General features: G+C 40.3%; 7 protein-coding genes and 1 long non-coding RNA gene across 9 annotated transcripts; 4 read left to right on the forward strand and 4 right to left on the reverse strand.

The window, feature by feature from the left end:
• Positions 1–796: 796 nt before the first annotated feature.
• Positions 797–2,261, forward strand: LOC145701633 (uncharacterized). Its single transcript, XM_081778845.1, has 4 exons — positions 797–1,101; positions 1,426–1,613; positions 1,689–1,849; positions 2,041–2,261. The coding sequence occupies exons 1-4, from the start codon at positions 943–945 to the stop codon at positions 2,259–2,261; spliced, it is 729 nt and encodes a 242-aa protein (XP_081634971.1). The 5' UTR covers positions 797–942.
• Positions 2,262–2,321: 60 nt separating this feature from the next.
• On the forward strand, positions 2,322–4,142 carry LOC145704104 (carbohydrate sulfotransferase 9-like). The gene is made up of 7 exons (XM_081781539.1): positions 2,322–2,556; positions 2,600–2,749; positions 2,796–2,900; positions 2,948–3,016; positions 3,098–3,161; positions 3,210–3,380; positions 3,425–4,142. Exons 1-7 carry the CDS (start codon positions 2,342–2,344, stop codon positions 3,536–3,538), a joined length of 888 nt encoding a protein of 295 aa, XP_081637665.1. The 5' UTR covers positions 2,322–2,341; the 3' UTR covers positions 3,539–4,142.
• LOC145704105 (uncharacterized) lies at positions 3,825–6,119 on the reverse strand. The gene is made up of 5 exons (XM_081781540.1): positions 6,051–6,119; positions 5,961–6,003; positions 4,376–4,412; positions 4,220–4,334; positions 3,825–4,178 (listed from the first exon to the last, which is right to left on the reverse strand). The coding sequence occupies exons 1-5, from the start codon at positions 6,106–6,108 to the stop codon at positions 4,114–4,116; spliced, it is 318 nt and encodes a 105-aa protein (XP_081637666.1). The 5' UTR covers positions 6,109–6,119; the 3' UTR covers positions 3,825–4,113.
• A 25-nt stretch (positions 6,120–6,144) lies between these two features.
• LOC145704106 (uncharacterized) lies at positions 6,145–7,825 on the reverse strand. The gene is made up of 5 exons (XM_081781542.1): positions 7,740–7,825; positions 7,584–7,641; positions 7,158–7,413; positions 6,535–7,116; positions 6,145–6,490 (listed from the first exon to the last, which is right to left on the reverse strand). Exons 1-4 carry the CDS (start codon positions 7,790–7,792, stop codon positions 6,962–6,964), a joined length of 522 nt encoding a protein of 173 aa, XP_081637668.1. The 5' UTR covers positions 7,793–7,825; the 3' UTR covers positions 6,145–6,490; positions 6,535–6,961.
• Positions 7,826–8,252: 427 nt separating this feature from the next.
• On the forward strand, positions 8,253–8,996 carry LOC145702387 (uncharacterized). Its single transcript, XM_081779609.1, has 2 exons — positions 8,253–8,547; positions 8,589–8,996. Exons 1-2 carry the CDS (start codon positions 8,260–8,262, stop codon positions 8,979–8,981), a joined length of 681 nt encoding a protein of 226 aa, XP_081635735.1. The 5' UTR covers positions 8,253–8,259; the 3' UTR covers positions 8,982–8,996.
• A 1,002-nt stretch (positions 8,997–9,998) lies between these two features.
• On the forward strand, positions 9,999–11,526 carry LOC145702386 (uncharacterized). Of its 2 annotated transcripts, none has more exons than XM_081779608.1 (4): positions 9,999–10,177; positions 10,222–10,491; positions 10,533–10,639; positions 10,679–11,526. In XM_081779608.1, exons 1-4 carry the CDS (start codon positions 10,036–10,038, stop codon positions 10,823–10,825), a joined length of 666 nt encoding a protein of 221 aa, XP_081635734.1. In that variant the 5' UTR covers positions 9,999–10,035; the 3' UTR covers positions 10,826–11,526. The 2 variants fall into 2 exon arrangements, with proteins under 2 accessions (XP_081635734.1, XP_081635733.1); XM_081779607.1 differs by having other exon boundaries at positions 10,218–10,491; positions 10,679–11,450.
• On the reverse strand, positions 11,493–12,272 carry LOC145701634 (cation-dependent mannose-6-phosphate receptor-like). Its single transcript, XM_081778846.1, has 3 exons — positions 12,140–12,272; positions 11,813–12,090; positions 11,493–11,766 (listed from the first exon to the last, which is right to left on the reverse strand). Exons 1-3 carry the CDS (start codon positions 12,257–12,259, stop codon positions 11,493–11,495), a joined length of 672 nt encoding a protein of 223 aa, XP_081634972.1. The 5' UTR covers positions 12,260–12,272.
• Positions 12,273–13,763: 1,491 nt separating this feature from the next.
• Positions 13,764–14,930, reverse strand: LOC145706125 (uncharacterized). Its single transcript, XR_014134655.1, has 4 exons — positions 14,462–14,930; positions 14,219–14,300; positions 14,104–14,173; positions 13,764–13,991 (listed from the first exon to the last, which is right to left on the reverse strand). It is a non-coding gene; the product is annotated as an uncharacterized LOC145706125 (long non-coding RNA).
• Positions 14,931–15,403: the final 473 nt, after the last annotated feature.

Consider the following 15,403-nt stretch of genomic DNA (forward strand, 5'->3'; position numbering starts at 1 on the left):
GGACGATGCTAGAATTTGAAAATGACGAGAAGGAGGAAAATAACTCTAGGTACTTACTCGGAGGCCATGTTGATCTCGGGAGCTTCGAAGCAGATTTCTTTTGACATTTTTGAAAAGTTTTGTGACGATCAAAAAGATGAAAAATTAACACAAAACCGTCCGTGATATAGTGCTCTTAGACGGCGCCAGAGGGAGATTATAGTACTCTAGCGCTTCCCATGCTTAGGAATGGTAATAAAGTGTCTCCTCTTCCATCTTCATTTTTATTGGTCGGATTTCCACTTATGATGCTTTAATAAAATTAAAAGTGAATGGTTCTTCTTAGACGGATTAAGTCTTGGTAAGCTGTCAAACTAATGATTCAATTAGCATGCAAGAAAAAAGCAAATGTCGCTTGAAATTCTGTCAATGTCGCTGAATTTCCGCAGGGGGGAAGGTTAGATTTTCTACTCGTGTTAATTCATAAGCAATATATAAATGTATATAACTTGCTACATCTACCCCCAACCCTGTTGCGGGCATGAGGGTTAATTAGAGCCACACTGCTAAGGACGAATTCTGGTGATAGACCCACACTCAAAAGGGGGCCCTCTGGTATATGTTGCGTGCTGGAGTGCCTTTTCATAGATAGATAGGTACTTTATTGTTTGTTACAGCTCCATTGAAGCTCACTTGTTATCACGAAAAATTGATAAAGAACCGACTGGTTCTGGTTGGCTTGTTCTAGTTGGGATGAAAGCTAGCGCGTATTGCCTTTGGGCACAGCGAAGGCGTCATTCAATCCTTCTTCAGACAACAAGCCTTGGCTCTTTCACCGAAAATAGAATTCTACGTCTTTTTACCGGTCACGTGACTTTCTGTGCCTTTCCAGGTCAGTTCTACTAGAGAAAAGAAACTCCGGAAAATGCTGAAGATCGTGTAAAACGAGTTTGATCCTCAAAAATGACCGTTTTTGGAAGCGGTTTGGCCCGCTACTTCGTCTCCGTCCTTGGACTGGGAGTTTTCTTCTTGGGTCTTAATTACGTTAATTATGGAAGGCATACGAGTTTACAGGCCGAAAAAGTAGCTTGCAATCAGGCTCCTCCTCAGGAAATTGTCAAGGTAAATCTACGATTTTATGGCAATTTAGAAGCATAGAAAATTATGCAATCTAAGTATTTCCCAAACGCCACGCAGGCAAAATAAAGCGATTTCAAGAGCGAATTCTCTATAAAACTAATCAAATAAAGAAAAATTAATTCTTCTCCTGAAGAATCGCAAATAGATTTTTCTTCGCGAAAATTTATAAAAGATCTTATTTTTTTTACTAATAATACGGCCCTCAAAAGTGACACTTAGACGGTCTTTATTATCATTCCACTATTATGATATGAGACTTAAAGTTTATGATTCTGAAGCGCTCATAGATTATTAAATAAATTTCAGGTTGTATACAGAGACAGAGTGGTTGATAGCCAACAAGAAAATAGCGAAGAAGATGGCGATGAGCACAACCCCCCTAAAATTATTTATTCTCCGATGGATGAGAGTGGTATCAGATATCCGATCTCGGATGAGCTCAAAAAGGACCCGCACTTTGAGACATTCCAGAAGAGGCGAAAGTTTTTGAACAAGTAAGTTTGAATCCCCGACGGATCTTCTTGCAACAATAAAAAGAAAAGAAAGCGATAACTTACCCTAAAATTAAGCGCTTGCCGAAGCATCAGAAGTATATTCGACACGAGCATAAGCTTCAAGGCGAAAAAGCACCTCCACGAAGCCATAAAAACCGGAACTAATAAAGACGACGAGGAAAAATGTATTCCATCTTTGGCACGCGAGGGATCACCTGAGAACCATTTTTACACAGGTAAGATTTTTTACGAGGGATATTTCGATTCACAGCCAATTTTCCCGGAGAATGTCATAAAGTTGATAATTTATAGTTGCTCTAATCTAGCGGCGACATGATGTCGTGTCCACATAAATTAGATGATTCTGATATAAAGCCTTTTAAACGAAAATTTTTACTAAATATTTTTGACTAAACATTTGTTTTAGACAAAAACAAAATTCACGTTTGTCTGCCAACAAAAACAGGCAGTACGAACTGGTTGAAAATGCTGTTCTCTCTCTACACATCAGACGGAAAACTTGACCCAGACGAGGTGGATCCGAATCTGGTTTATCAAATGCCTCAGCTTCCGAGATTCGCGGCGGAATTGGATGAACACATTCGTTCGAGACAAGGAACGGATTTTTTAACCGGAAAAATTCTTTAATCCCGCTAGACATGTTCATCAGAGGACCGAAATTTTTTCATAAAAAAATCCGTTGAAAAGGAAAAGATGATTATTTCACGATGATCACCGTTCGCCATCCATTCGCCCGGCTTCATTCTGCGTACAAAGACAAGTTCCGAAACAAACACCCTTGGATGAAATACATCAGAAGCAAGTTTGGAACATACCTTGATGCAATGGAAACGGAAGACATGGAGAACGAAGACTACGAGTACAGTTTTAGAGCATTTTTGGAGCTCATGGCGCTGTCAGAATATGATCAAGAGCGCGACAGGTTATTAACGCAAATCTGACAGTATTCAAAATTTATCCTCAAGGCATTGGAAAACGATCCAAACGTACTGTACTCCTTGCCACATCGAGTACGACTTCGTCCTCAAGCAAGAAACTGCCATGGCCGAGAATGACTTTTTGATGAAAGTGCTCAATTTTGACAAAACTCATCCAAACCTCCATGTTCCCGGCAGGTCAGTTTCATCTCCACTCAGCAGAATATCCATTTCCAATACTCAGGTACAACTCGAACGTCACCGCAAGAATCAACATGGAAGAAATCGCAGCTCCTTACAAAGACGTTCCAAGAGATATCATCGAGAAAATTTACATTTCGTATTTTCCGTAAGTTTTTTCTAACAGAAAAACCGTTTTGACGGTGATTTTCTTAGGGACTTCGTGCTGTATAATTACGACGTTGATGAAGTTTTTGCCGTTGCTGGGCCGCCCTCTGACTCTGCGTAAGTTTTCCAATCATAGAAACAAGCCTGACTCCGTGCTCTTTTTCTACCAAAAGCAAGAATTAAAAATATTTATAAAAGGCTTAAACGAAAAAGAATGGAAGTGCGAGCGAAGATGAAGACGAAATTCGGCTACTACACCAAGGTAACAAAATCGCCATTGAGATCAACGAGGATTAATGACTTATTGTAGCGAACTGATGATATGCAGTGTATGGGCGAGGATGAATACGCCTGTAAATACGGAATGTGGAGGAAGTTCCCGAATCACACGATTGTTGGGACTGCCTATCCCTTCGCGGGAAAGAAATTCAGCAGTTTGACAGCTGCTTTTGAATTCGCCTGCGATAAACCAACAGTGAAGGTAACAGCGTTTCAAAACCTTCAAAATCACAAACGAAAATTAAGGGTGTTATCTACGACGGAACGGCCTATCAACTCCGCGGTGGCTCAGCTGGATTCAGAGAGCACCGAAACGACACTGTATGGATCAAGCAATATAGTACCCTGACAATTGCCTAGACAAAGAATACTCGTCACCTAACAATACCAAAACAGTTCAAACCTATCTTTATTTCTGGATCTATTTCCGTACTTTTTACAATACTGATTCTTATTTTGACTCAGACCTTTAGAAATATTGCAAATTAATTATAAAAGACAACCATTAAAACTTGCCTAAAGCCTTTGGTTGCAAATACAAAAGAAATTTTAATGAAACACCCGCTTTTGAATTTATTTCAAAATTATCTCGTTATAAATAATTTAGTGATTAATTATTTATAAGTGCTATTTAGAACAAATATGTGATTTTTATTTCAAATTCAAATTTCATCGAGAAAAACCTACTTCAAATGCACAAGCAAAAAATAAACAAAAACCCTTCCGAAAAGTGTTATTTCTGATATTTTGTGCTCTTCGTTGATTTCTGAAATAAATTATACATGTATATAATTTATTTTTATTTAATTTTTGGACAGTGAAGTGAAAAGTGCAGTGAACTTTAAAATGGTTGTTTTCAATAACTGAAGTGATTGCGCATTTATGAGGCAGGAGAGATTAAGCGCGGTTAAAGTCTTCTTTGATTTCATTTAATTCTACTCGTCCCATTCGTCTTTTTCTTGTTGTATCATCTCTCCATCTTCTGCTTCTTCGTAGAATTCTAAAAATAAACTGATTCAAACTGGTGGAATGAGACCGTACCTGGGTCAAGCTTCAAATCGCCAGTTATTGTTATGCATTCTTTATTATTATTATCATCGTCGGTAGTTTGCACAAAAGTGACTCCTTGAATGCTTGGAAGGTCAAGTGGTACCACCTGAATTAGTTTTAAATCTGAAGACTGATAGAGGGTTCTACCTGAGATAACTGATGATCCCTCATTCGGAGAAGAAAGAGTCGAGAATCTAGGATCGACAAATGCCCCCGAAATCCGGATCGGGTTTTCATCGGATTTTCTTGAGCTCTGATTTTTCCGATCGGGTTTTTGCCGGGTTTTTGTCGGGTTTTTGTCGGGTTTTTTATCGGGTTTTTGTAGGATTTTTTTCGGGTTTTTGTCGGGTATTTTTCGGGTTTTTATCGGGTCTTTGTCGGGTTCTCGTCGGGTTTTCACAACACTGAAATTGAATCAAATAAATTGAATCCAAATCGGCGAAAATGGACATAATTTTTGGCTAACAGAAGTTTTGGTGCTCTCTTTAAAGAAACTGATGAGTAGATACGATGAGAAACCCGACAAAAATGGCAGCGCCTGTTTTGCCCAAAATCCCGGATCGCCCACATCCCGGATCGCCCATTTTCCTTGATCGCCCATTGTGGGCAAAACGGGAAAATGTGCGGAACGGGGGGGAGCTACCTGTCGTGGTCATTTCGTCAAAATTGCCTCTCGTGGCAAGTTGCCTCTCGTGGCCATTTGCCTCTCGTGGTCATCACGTATCGGCTTACGAACCTTAGGGTATCCAAATTTTTCTCGAAGGGAAGATTTTTACAAGCCTAATATTCTTAGATGTCAAATTATTTTCGAGTAGTATAGATAAGATAATTTTTTGAATACCTTACTCATCTCTATAAGAAAAACTTCGAAAAGAGTTAAACTTTCGATCAATTTGAAAATTTTAATTGCATTCACATTCAGAAAGAAATTTGGTTGGCTTGTGCCAAGAAAGAGCAGGCGTTTATAGAAAATAACTCGCATTTATCCAAATTATAAACAGGCCTCTCGAAGTATTTTAGAAAGAATCTTTCACACCCAACTTATCATCTAAATGCCTTACGTCAAATAAGCCGATACGTGATGTCCACGAGAGGCTAATGGCCACGAGAGGCAACTTGCCACGAGAGGCAAATTTGGCGAAATGGCCACGACAGGTAGCTCCCCCGGAACGGGATTTGTGTGCAAACCAGGATTTGCAATTGTAAATTTGAAATTTGATAATGGAAGAAGGTGGTTTAGAAATTTTTACTAGAAACTGCTGCAAAAACTCCTCTTTACTCCTCCAATTTTTCACCTCCAAAAAAGGTTGAATCTCATACTTGCGCGTGCTAATCCCTGCAAAAATAAAACCGACGGCTTTGGAAATCGGTGTCATTCTGTGTAGAAAACTACCGGACACCCCCCATTCTGGCGCTCCTATAAGCTCTAGAAGTTAGGGAAGTCCACCGAAAATCGCACATTTTCCTGATCCGCACATTTTCCCGTTTTGCCCACAATGGGCGATCAAGGAAAATGGGCGATCCGGGATGTGGGCGATCCGGGATTTTGGCCGAAACGGGAGCTGCCGACAAAAATACCCTACAAAAACCCGATAAATAACCCTACAAAAACCCGATTTTTTAGGGTCGCCAAAATTTCAACGTCGGGTTTTTGTAGGGTAGGCGGAATCCAACAAAAACCCGACAAAAACGTCGGTTTTCGATCGGGTGTCGGGTGGGACTTGTCGATCCTAGTCGAGAATAGTCGATTCGTTTTTGATTCTCCTTTTCTTCCCCTAAATTAGAGGCTTGAAATGACTTATAAATGATAAAAAAGTATTACCTTTCGATATTTCGTTCGAATACCCTTGCTCAGTCCTTTCCTTCACAAGAGTAGTCATATCTCGAATTCTGAAAGCAAAAACCTCAATAGTCTATTGACAATAGATATTTGTCTTTCAGACATGATTTTTTAAGAAAATATTCAAAGTGTAAAAAAATAATCAAGAGAAAATCAAGCACAAAACAGATCAATCAAATTGGAAGGAATCATCATCGTCGAGCGCGTTCATCACAGAGTTGAACGATTTGTTCGCTGGCTTCTGTCTGGTTTGCGCGGCTAGTCTTGCTTTGCTGGCTTTGCTTGTAGAAGGGCCAGCAAGCTGGCTCCAGTCGCTATCTGAGTCGGAAGGGATTAGCATCACTTCCATCTGGCGCATTGGCTTCGGCTTCGGGCTCTTTGTTCCAGAGCTTTTGGAAGATCGTGTTGAAGATTTCAAAACACTAGATTTTGATTTCAAGCGAATTATTTTTAATGAAAGATTTACCTTGGCGACTTTGATCCTGATTTTCTCGAGCTCGGTCTTTGACTAGTCGCTCGACTTTCGCTTGCTGGCGAGGCGATTCGAACGCTGACTTGCTTCTTGCTGCTGCCAGTCGATCTTGGGGAAGCGATAGAAACAGCTTTGGAGGCGGTTTTCTCCGACGCCTCAGTCTTTTCGGAAAAATCAGTCGACTTCGCGGACTCTTTCGAGAGTCGCTGAGAGCCGTTACTAAATTACCGGGGCAGACTTACTATTGCTCTAGCGCCTAGGGGTTACATTGTAGCCTAAGACATCTTTATACGGATCGATGGAGAATCTCAAGCTCTATGCCACAGGATACAATCATCTCAGATTTTCGAGATCTCATAAATTTTCGGATTTATGGCGATTTTTCATTTTTCAAAGGGTTACGTGTCCCTAATTCAGCCAATCACAACACTGTATTTGACGCATTTGCCCCGGTAAATTTGTAACGTCTCTGAGCCGTTTTGGAAAGTGACGGAGATTTGGTGCTCGAACGAGTTGAACTGGAAGTTGGCTTGAATGTCACTTGAGCGCTCGTGGCTAATTCGTCGGGAGTTTTCTCTGAAGAAAAATAAATGAGAAGCTGAGTTAAATTTTCTTACGAAAATTGTCTCTTCCAGAAAGATGAATGCTTTGCGAAAAACTCGATTGCGAATCCGAGTCCGTGTCGATTGTAATTTGCTTCATGCGTTCTGTCGGCGACATAATTTGATTCCTGATATCTGGCGCTGGTGATTTCGTTTCGCTTCGATATGATGGTGTTGGACTTTTGATCGGGCGCTCGTCGGACAGGAGTTTTACTGACATTGGCGTGGGAAGCGGCATCGAGAGGTTTTCTGTCGATTTCGTTTGGTCAAGCTTAAAAAAGTGGTTCAAAGACAATAAAATGGTGCAATTGGGAACGCGTTTATACTACTAAATGCTAGTTTTCTTTGATAGTGCAAATAGAACATATATCCATTTAATAATTTTTTAATCCTCTCACGGGAGGACCTTATCCAAGGACCAGCAAAAACGAGCAAGCTTACCTGGCGAATGTACTTTTCTGCTCGATCAAGTAGCTTCTCCAGTTGATCATGGTCGCGTCTTTTAGAGTTCGAGAGTCAGAAACGACAACGAGTTTTACTTGTTAGAAATTTTAAATAAATAATTTATTACAACTTGATTCTATCGCGAACCCTTTCCTCAATCTTTCTGCTCTTATTCTGGCCTCTTCGTCAGTCAAAATTACTGTCATCCCGTCTCTAAATCTTCGATGATTTCAAGCTCTAAAAAACATTTGTCGTGAAAACTTGTTTCTATAAAAGTAGCGAGGTATATAATTTAATAATCATGATTGAATACAGGGTGGCTATTTTGGACTTGGGGGTTAGTTGGAATTGGATTGGATCCAATCCAATAAGGTTTGGATGGAATTTGGATGGCCAGGGTATCGGATTTTATTGGGTAAAATTGGGTAATTGGGGGAAATTGGGGATTGGCGACATTGGAAAATTGGATCTTCTTGGGGAATTGGCAGTTGTTGGCAAGATTGGATCCGAGAAAAATTGCGAAAAATGCTCGACCAATCAGGTTTGTTCTCAACCTACACTCATCACGCGCAGTCTACCTTTCTCAGACGGATAAATACTGATCATTAGAGAGTTTTACTGCGATTTAAATGGCATTTTCTTTTCTTTTACTAGTCAACCTTTTTCAGAAGGGATGAGTCCACCTGCCAAGCGTTCCAAGAGATGCATTTATGTGGCGAGTGACGAAAAAGACAAGGATAAACGAAAAGAAGAGGTTGATAGAAAGAAAGCGGAAATTACTGCTGATGAAAAAAGTGAGCAACCGACTGGTGAATGGAAGAAATGGACCCCTACAAAACTACAAGACAAGATTCGAGAGCTCAACCTTGAATTTGAAGAGTACTATTTCGAGGGATTTCCGACTTGCTACTTGCGCTGCGCAAGAATAGATGGAGCTAAGTGCAAAAAATGCAGAGGAGAGGTAAAATTTGCATTTTGTAAAAATTCTTAAAAAACCTTAAGCCATTCCATACATACGATCAAAATACAGATGTCTATAAAAAGACTCTCGAACCGATTGTGGATCGCCACGCGCAAGCACCAGATGAGCAGAGAGTACTCGCGCTTCTGAATAACACCAAGGACCACAGAGTTGATGTCCAGAAGAAAGTTCTGCAAGTCATGCGCGATACCGGAACAAGCTTCCGGTTTTGGTCACATGACTCTGTCAAGGCCCTGATGCGCTGCCTTCTCAAAAATGTATCCTTTAGCCAGATGCTCATCAATCAACTTTGCCTTTCGAAGGATGCCATCAAAATATACATGAAAGAAGAGGCAAAGAAAATTCGGGAGCGCCTTCAACAGATTCTTCCGGAAATGGCAAAAAAGGGCCGCCTGTCAATTTCTCTAGGATAAGGATTTCAAAGTTTCTTTAAAAATTTTTGAATAATTTGTCTTATTAACAATTTAATATCCTTTAAAGACCACAAATACGTGAAAACTAAAGAAAATACGCTCTGGAAGATACTCGGGGTTGAGGTCAATATTCGCTGCAAAAACGGATTTTGGAACTGTTTGATCGGTTATGTTCCGATGCCGGACTCAACTGCGGATCACACCATAGAAAAACTGAAGCAGATATTTGAAGAATACAACCTTACCGATGCGATAGAGAAAAACTTGGTCTGCATTGTGAGCGATCAGGCAGCAGAGTCCGTGCCCGAGCATTTTACGATCAACCGTAGCATTTGCGGAAGTCATTCAATGTGTTGCAACCTTAAGAGAGCGTGCGAACAAAATCTCAGACCAGGTGGACCGAAGGATAAGAAGTACGAATCACTTGAAAAATTCATCGACAAGTGTGAAGCTACAGTATCGGCGAGTGATCTTCCGGCTGGTGTCGGATACAAGTCAATCAATGCGTTTTTGATTTCTCAAGAAGTGACTAATCGCTTGCTTATAAAAGAGTTTTATAATGCAAAAATAAAAGCGAGTACTGAAATTCTTGAAGACGATCAAGTCAAACGACTTGTTGAAGAAAAGACGGATGCATTCCTCAACAGAAAGGAGAAAGGGAAGGCCATCGATCGAATTTCCGGCTCCACGCGCTTCCGGAAATTAATCTATGGAGTTCAGCGTCTCCTTTTGAGCGAAGATAGCCTAAACAACCTCTTTTCTATCAACCACCCTCAACGCCATCTTCTCGCTGAGTGTCCAGTCCCAGATCTGCAGTTTGCGCGATCGATCAACCCTCTTCTTATCGAAATTCATCGCAGTATCAATATTCTCGAGTCTGACTCGCTTGCCTGCGGATCAGCGTACTACAAGCAAATCGAACGAATAATGATTGAGTGCGTCAATCGAATCACAATCAGTCGGACCGAGGAATCCAGATTTGCGAAGGCTGTGCTCATCAGTGTAGTGGAACAGGTTACAAAAAGCGGATTGATATGAATGGAAACGATGTCCCATGTCAAGTACCCCTTCGTTTTACCAACAAAGACTTGGCAAGCATTTACCTGGCACCCGACTCTACATCGATAGCGATGAATTTTCATCCAGTCGTCGCCAAAATGAAAGATTCCCGAGTCCCCTTCATCTCCAAAATAATGGTATGTATTTATCTTCATGCCAAAAAATTAAATAATTCAGAAAGTACTCGTCGACGGAACCAAGGATTGGCTCGAAAAAGCGAAGAACTGGATCACAGAGGTTGATCGAACAATGGAAGACGACGAGCTGACAGATGAACAGTTGTTACAGCTCCTTGAAGCTGGCGTTAATAATGTTCAATGTGACAGCCAAAATAACGCTGTTGGCCCACTTAGTCACCGCCGCGGACTAGGAAAGCCAAAAGAAATCCGTTCCAAGATCGAAGAAGAGATTGCTCAGTACGACGAAGTAAATGATACTGATATAGAAGCGCGTAAGTAATTTTCATCATTAATCTACTTAATTTGAAATTAGACAAGAAGTATTGCGCAATGAAGAAGGTTGTGGAAGATGATATTGTTGGAGAGTTCTGGCGGCGATACGCTGAAACCTTGCCAAGATTGAGCAGAATCGGATTAATGGTTCGGTTTTTTTGAGTTTAAAAATAAAGCATTTCTTAGCTTCATCACTCTTCCGTCTCAAGTTCAAGCCTGGAGCGAGCCTTCAGTTTCACGACATTGATGCGATCTATTCGACGCCATAAACTTGCTGCCAGCACAATCCTAGACATTGCCCTTGGATCTACAGAAATAAACTTTGAAGAATAAGTATTAATTGTTTGTTTTTTTTGAATTTGCTAGCTGGAAAATATTGGAAATCCAATGGAATCGGGGCATATTGGGAATTGGGAAAAGTTGGAATTTTGGAAGAACTTGGAATTCGATTTTAGTTGGGAATTGGGCGAAAATTGGATTGGATTGGATTTTGGATGGATAGACCCGGTTAGAAATTTTTTGGATGGAATTTGGATGGATAGACCCCTATTTTTTGTCCAAAATAGCCACTCTGATTGAATATTTACTGTTTCATCAAAAAGCACGAAATAAAGACTAAAAATTGAGAAAAAGGCACAGGCAAAGTAGACGGAAAACGAGGCGGCAGAATTTTCGATTGGATAAATATTCTAGAGCGGTTTTTCGGTTTCATTCATCCCGGGATGAATTCATGACTTCACGAAAAGCGAAATTATTTTTTAACGGAAGCGAAATTTTTTGTTTGAACAGGTTTTGAATAGAATCTATGGGCGTTTACATGTTTCTACGAGCGAAGAATTTATGGGGATGTCGCTGCTACTAAATCGGGAGAATTGCTTCGTCGTGTGCTGAGATTTGAGATCTTAGTAGGGTTTTCATTCTTTTCTACACAGGGTTCTGTTGATAACGAAAATGTCCATCAAGCGATCTGATTTTCGCGAAGAAAACATCAAAGTCTTTGCTATTGAATCTCAAAGAAAACCGGTTTCCTATCATCTTCTGGGAATCCATGACATCTACAGAATTTATTCGCAGCGTTAGCGAAACCATCTCCAATCCAAACCCAAAACGCCAGATGCGGAATTTGATTTCTTCCTTGCGCTCCTTTTAGGCGATTTATCAGGCACCCGCCAAAGAAATAAAGCGCAAAAGTACAGATGAAGATCAAAATGAAGATCCAGAATTGAGACCACCCACTTCGCGGACACAACGAGTTGTCGCCGATTTCAAATGGACTTAAAAGACATTTCCTCAATGAAAAAGGGTCGAAGACGATTTTACCTGCATTCTTCGTCGCCACGATAAAGTTGTCCATTTTTGACATTTCCCGTTGGGCAGCGAATCATTACGCTAATGATTTCGTCGCAAGTGTCTCTTTCGGAAGGATAAGTCAGCATTGCCCAACTATCACCATTTGAGGATGTCATTTGAGCATTGAAAGCGAGCGTTTCTTCGAAATGAGAATTGGTCGAAAGCCGAGAAATGGCGATTTTCTCGGAGCATAAATTCACGGTGTAGCTGTATTCGGAGTCGAAAATTGAGAAGTTTTTACCAGAAAACTGAACGAAAAAATCAGTTTCGAAGAGAAAAATCATGAGAAGAGTTTACCTTTTGAAGGATATTTTGAACATAAGAATTGGCGCTGGACTTGAAATTACAGACATGTTCTTTTGATTCAACAGCAAAAATAAACGCGATTAGGAATATCGAGAAGTATCGTATCAACATATTTACACATAAATTTCTGAAGAAAAACTTTCAAAGAGAGGTTTTCAAAGTCGTTTTTTATTACAAAAAGCTCTTGTCAAAAACTAAAGGTCGAAATGAAAATGAATCTGCGTCCCCAAGCAACAAATCATTCACAATTTCTAACAGTAGATTCATCGAGAACAGTAAAATTGCAGCATCGGTTAAGGGAAATGGTATACATCGGCGCGGCGCCGCTCGCTCGATCCGCGCTCTGCAAGAACCTATTTCTCACGAGGCCGTAAAATCTGAACGGATCGAGATTTTTTCGAGATTTAAACAGATTCGGAATCCTCAAAGTCTCTTCTATAAACTGATCGAAAATTAAAACAATTTTCAAAGAGGAACAATGTGAAAAGTGCCAGTTCCCTTCAAATGACATTTTCTCCATAATTTCTCATCCAAATTTTTTGAAAATTAGACTGTCTTGTAGAGAAACGTCAGCTCTACAATTCCCGTGTTTCAGATTTTTGTTTTAAGCTTTCATTAATTTTACATCGCAATTTGTAAAGAGCGCAGCGGGAGCGCGCCGCGAGAAATAGGGAGCGGAGAGGCGCGGGCGAGAATAACTCTCTTTTCAAAAGAGCGCACATAATTTTTGAAAGCCCAAATGAAAATCTGAAACACAGGAATTGTAGAGCTGACGATTCTCTACAAGACAGTCTAATTTTCAAAAAATTTGGATGACAAATTATGGAGAAAATGTCATTTGAAGGAAACTGGCACTTTTCACATTGTTCCTCTTTGAAAATTGTTTTAATTTTCGATCAGTTTATAGAAGAGACTTTGAGGATTCCGAATCTGTTTAAATCTCGAAAATCTCGATCCGTTCAGATTTTACGGCCTCGTGAGAAATAGGTTCTTGCAGAGCGCGGATCGAGCGAGCGGCGCCGCGCCGATGTATACCATTACCCTTAAGGGACCTTGGCGAGCTGGCTGAAGCGCGACTTCACGAGCGCTTCAATGATTTTTGACATAAGCTATTTTCAAAATTCTTTTGCAAACATAATCTACAGAGACTCTTCTTTCTATTCCAGTTTTTAGATTTTCTCTACCATTTGTAATTCAGTCGCTATTGTCGAAAAGAGAAGTTAAACTTCAAAAGATTCAGCACTTTCAATTTTTAAGATATGAAATTATAATTACTTTCATCGGAAAGCCCAGTAAATTCTGCACAAAAGTTACCTAATGGGGTTATGATAACAATAGCCTGCCAAGTGCAAGGTGAGCTATTCCGGAGTGTATCGGTTCCACAGCGGGCGTTCTCGCTGCGCGAAGCATTATTTTGGCTTGTTTGCGCTCGATTCCCGCAAAGCGCGCGCTAATAACTATTGATTACAGACTCTTACCACTACATCAATGATTTTCATAAAACCCCATTAGGTAACTTTTGTGCAGAATTTTCTGGGCTTTCCGATGAAAGTAATTATAATTTCATATCTTCAAAATTGAAAGTGCTGAATCTTTTTGAAGTTTAACTTCTCTTTTCGACAATAGCGACTGAATTACAAATGGTAGAGAAAATCTAAAAACTGGAATAGAAAGAAGAGTCTCTGTAGATTATGTTTGCAAAAAGAATTTTGAAAATAGCTTATGTCAAAAATCAATGAAGCGCTCGTGAAGTCGCGCTTCAGCCAGCTCGCCAAGGTCCCTTAAAAGGATTTTTAGGAGTAGTCTTTATATTTCTTCATATCAGGTCTCGCCAAAATTGCTTCTGAAAACAAGATGATTAAACTAAAAAATCATATAGAAGAGGCTTTCATTCAAAAAAAGACTTTGAATAGAACTCCTTATTCACAAAGGCCTCTGTAGAATTGTAAACTTACCGAGTCGTCTGGTGCATTCTCTGGCTCTTGAGTTCATCTCGTACAGTTCTTCGGAGAAGAATCGAAAGTCCTTGGTAGAAAATGAAAATCGGAAACGCTAGAAATTTCAGTGTACCTTGTTGAGTGGTCCAAGTCTTCTAGTGATGTTCAGCGCAGAACCATGCGTCACCTGAATTTGTTTTCGTCGCTGGAGAGAATCCTTTACTGAGTTTTTCACTTATAAAAAAGGGGGTAAGCGAATCGAAGACGAACTACCCCCCTTGGCGTCCCCAAGTTGGGGGTACCCTGGGGGATGGTGTTGCGCGTCTGTGATTGGCCTTAGACGCGAAATAACCCTTTGAAAAATCGTGAAAACTCTTCCTTGAACTGATCATCCATGATTCTCCGGATGTAGGTAACTCTGTCTGACATATTGTATGGCATCTTCGTCTTATCTGATTTTTGCAAGATAATTTCTGCAGAAAAAATCTCTTTCTGAAGGAAACGGTCGAGAAGAGCGACTTTTATTCGACGAAGATTTCCGGTGTCGACAAATGACTATGGATTGTGTCAACTGAAGGTTTCGTCGAGCCATCATTTGCGATTGAGTAGCAGCTGCAGTAATGCCACACACGAATTACAGTCTGTTTCCTGTTGAAATTCGTCGAAGAGCTTTTCGAATTTCAGCACCATTTCCAAGGACTCTCTTCAAAAGTCTTCTTTGGTTAATTTTCATCGGAATCTCTCTCTTGCTGTTCATTCTCGTTTTCTTCGAAATTCTCTGAAGCAGCAATTAGCGAAAGTAGTGGAAGCGTTTCTAATTCTGGAAATTCTCCGCCTCCGCCAATCAGCGCCGCGCTTTTCTGGCGTTCTTTTCAGTTTGTATTGAAAGACCTTAACTCTTGGCTATATAAAAACCTACAAATATAATAAGGTACAGGATTTGATTGTAAATCTAATAATATGTACGTCAAGCGTTTTTAGAGCGCAATTCGGATAACTTCAGATTCAATCCGGAATTCCCAGTAACAAAAATTTGCGACATTTTCTATCAGAAGACAAACAGATCGGAGTCCATTGGAACGACCATTCGGTTCAGCTACGTATTTGTAGCCACGTTCCCGAACAATAAGAAAGGTTCAAAGATGGAGAACTTTCCGAAAATCTCACTAATGTTCCGAATTCGGACTGTTACATTCCCCTAAGTCTACAACTGTACACTTGTAGATTCATAAATCTTGATGGTTGAGAAAATCGAGAATCGCTCATCCGCGTGGCCTAATTGCCTTACCGAGTGGTCTGTTGGCGGTGCCATTAGATC

This window comes from Oikopleura dioica, chromosome PAR, assembly GCF_907165135.1.
Source record: "Oikopleura dioica chromosome PAR, OKI2018_I68_1.0, whole genome shotgun sequence".
NCBI classification, from domain to species: domain Eukaryota; kingdom Metazoa; phylum Chordata; class Appendicularia; order Copelata; family Oikopleuridae; genus Oikopleura; species Oikopleura dioica.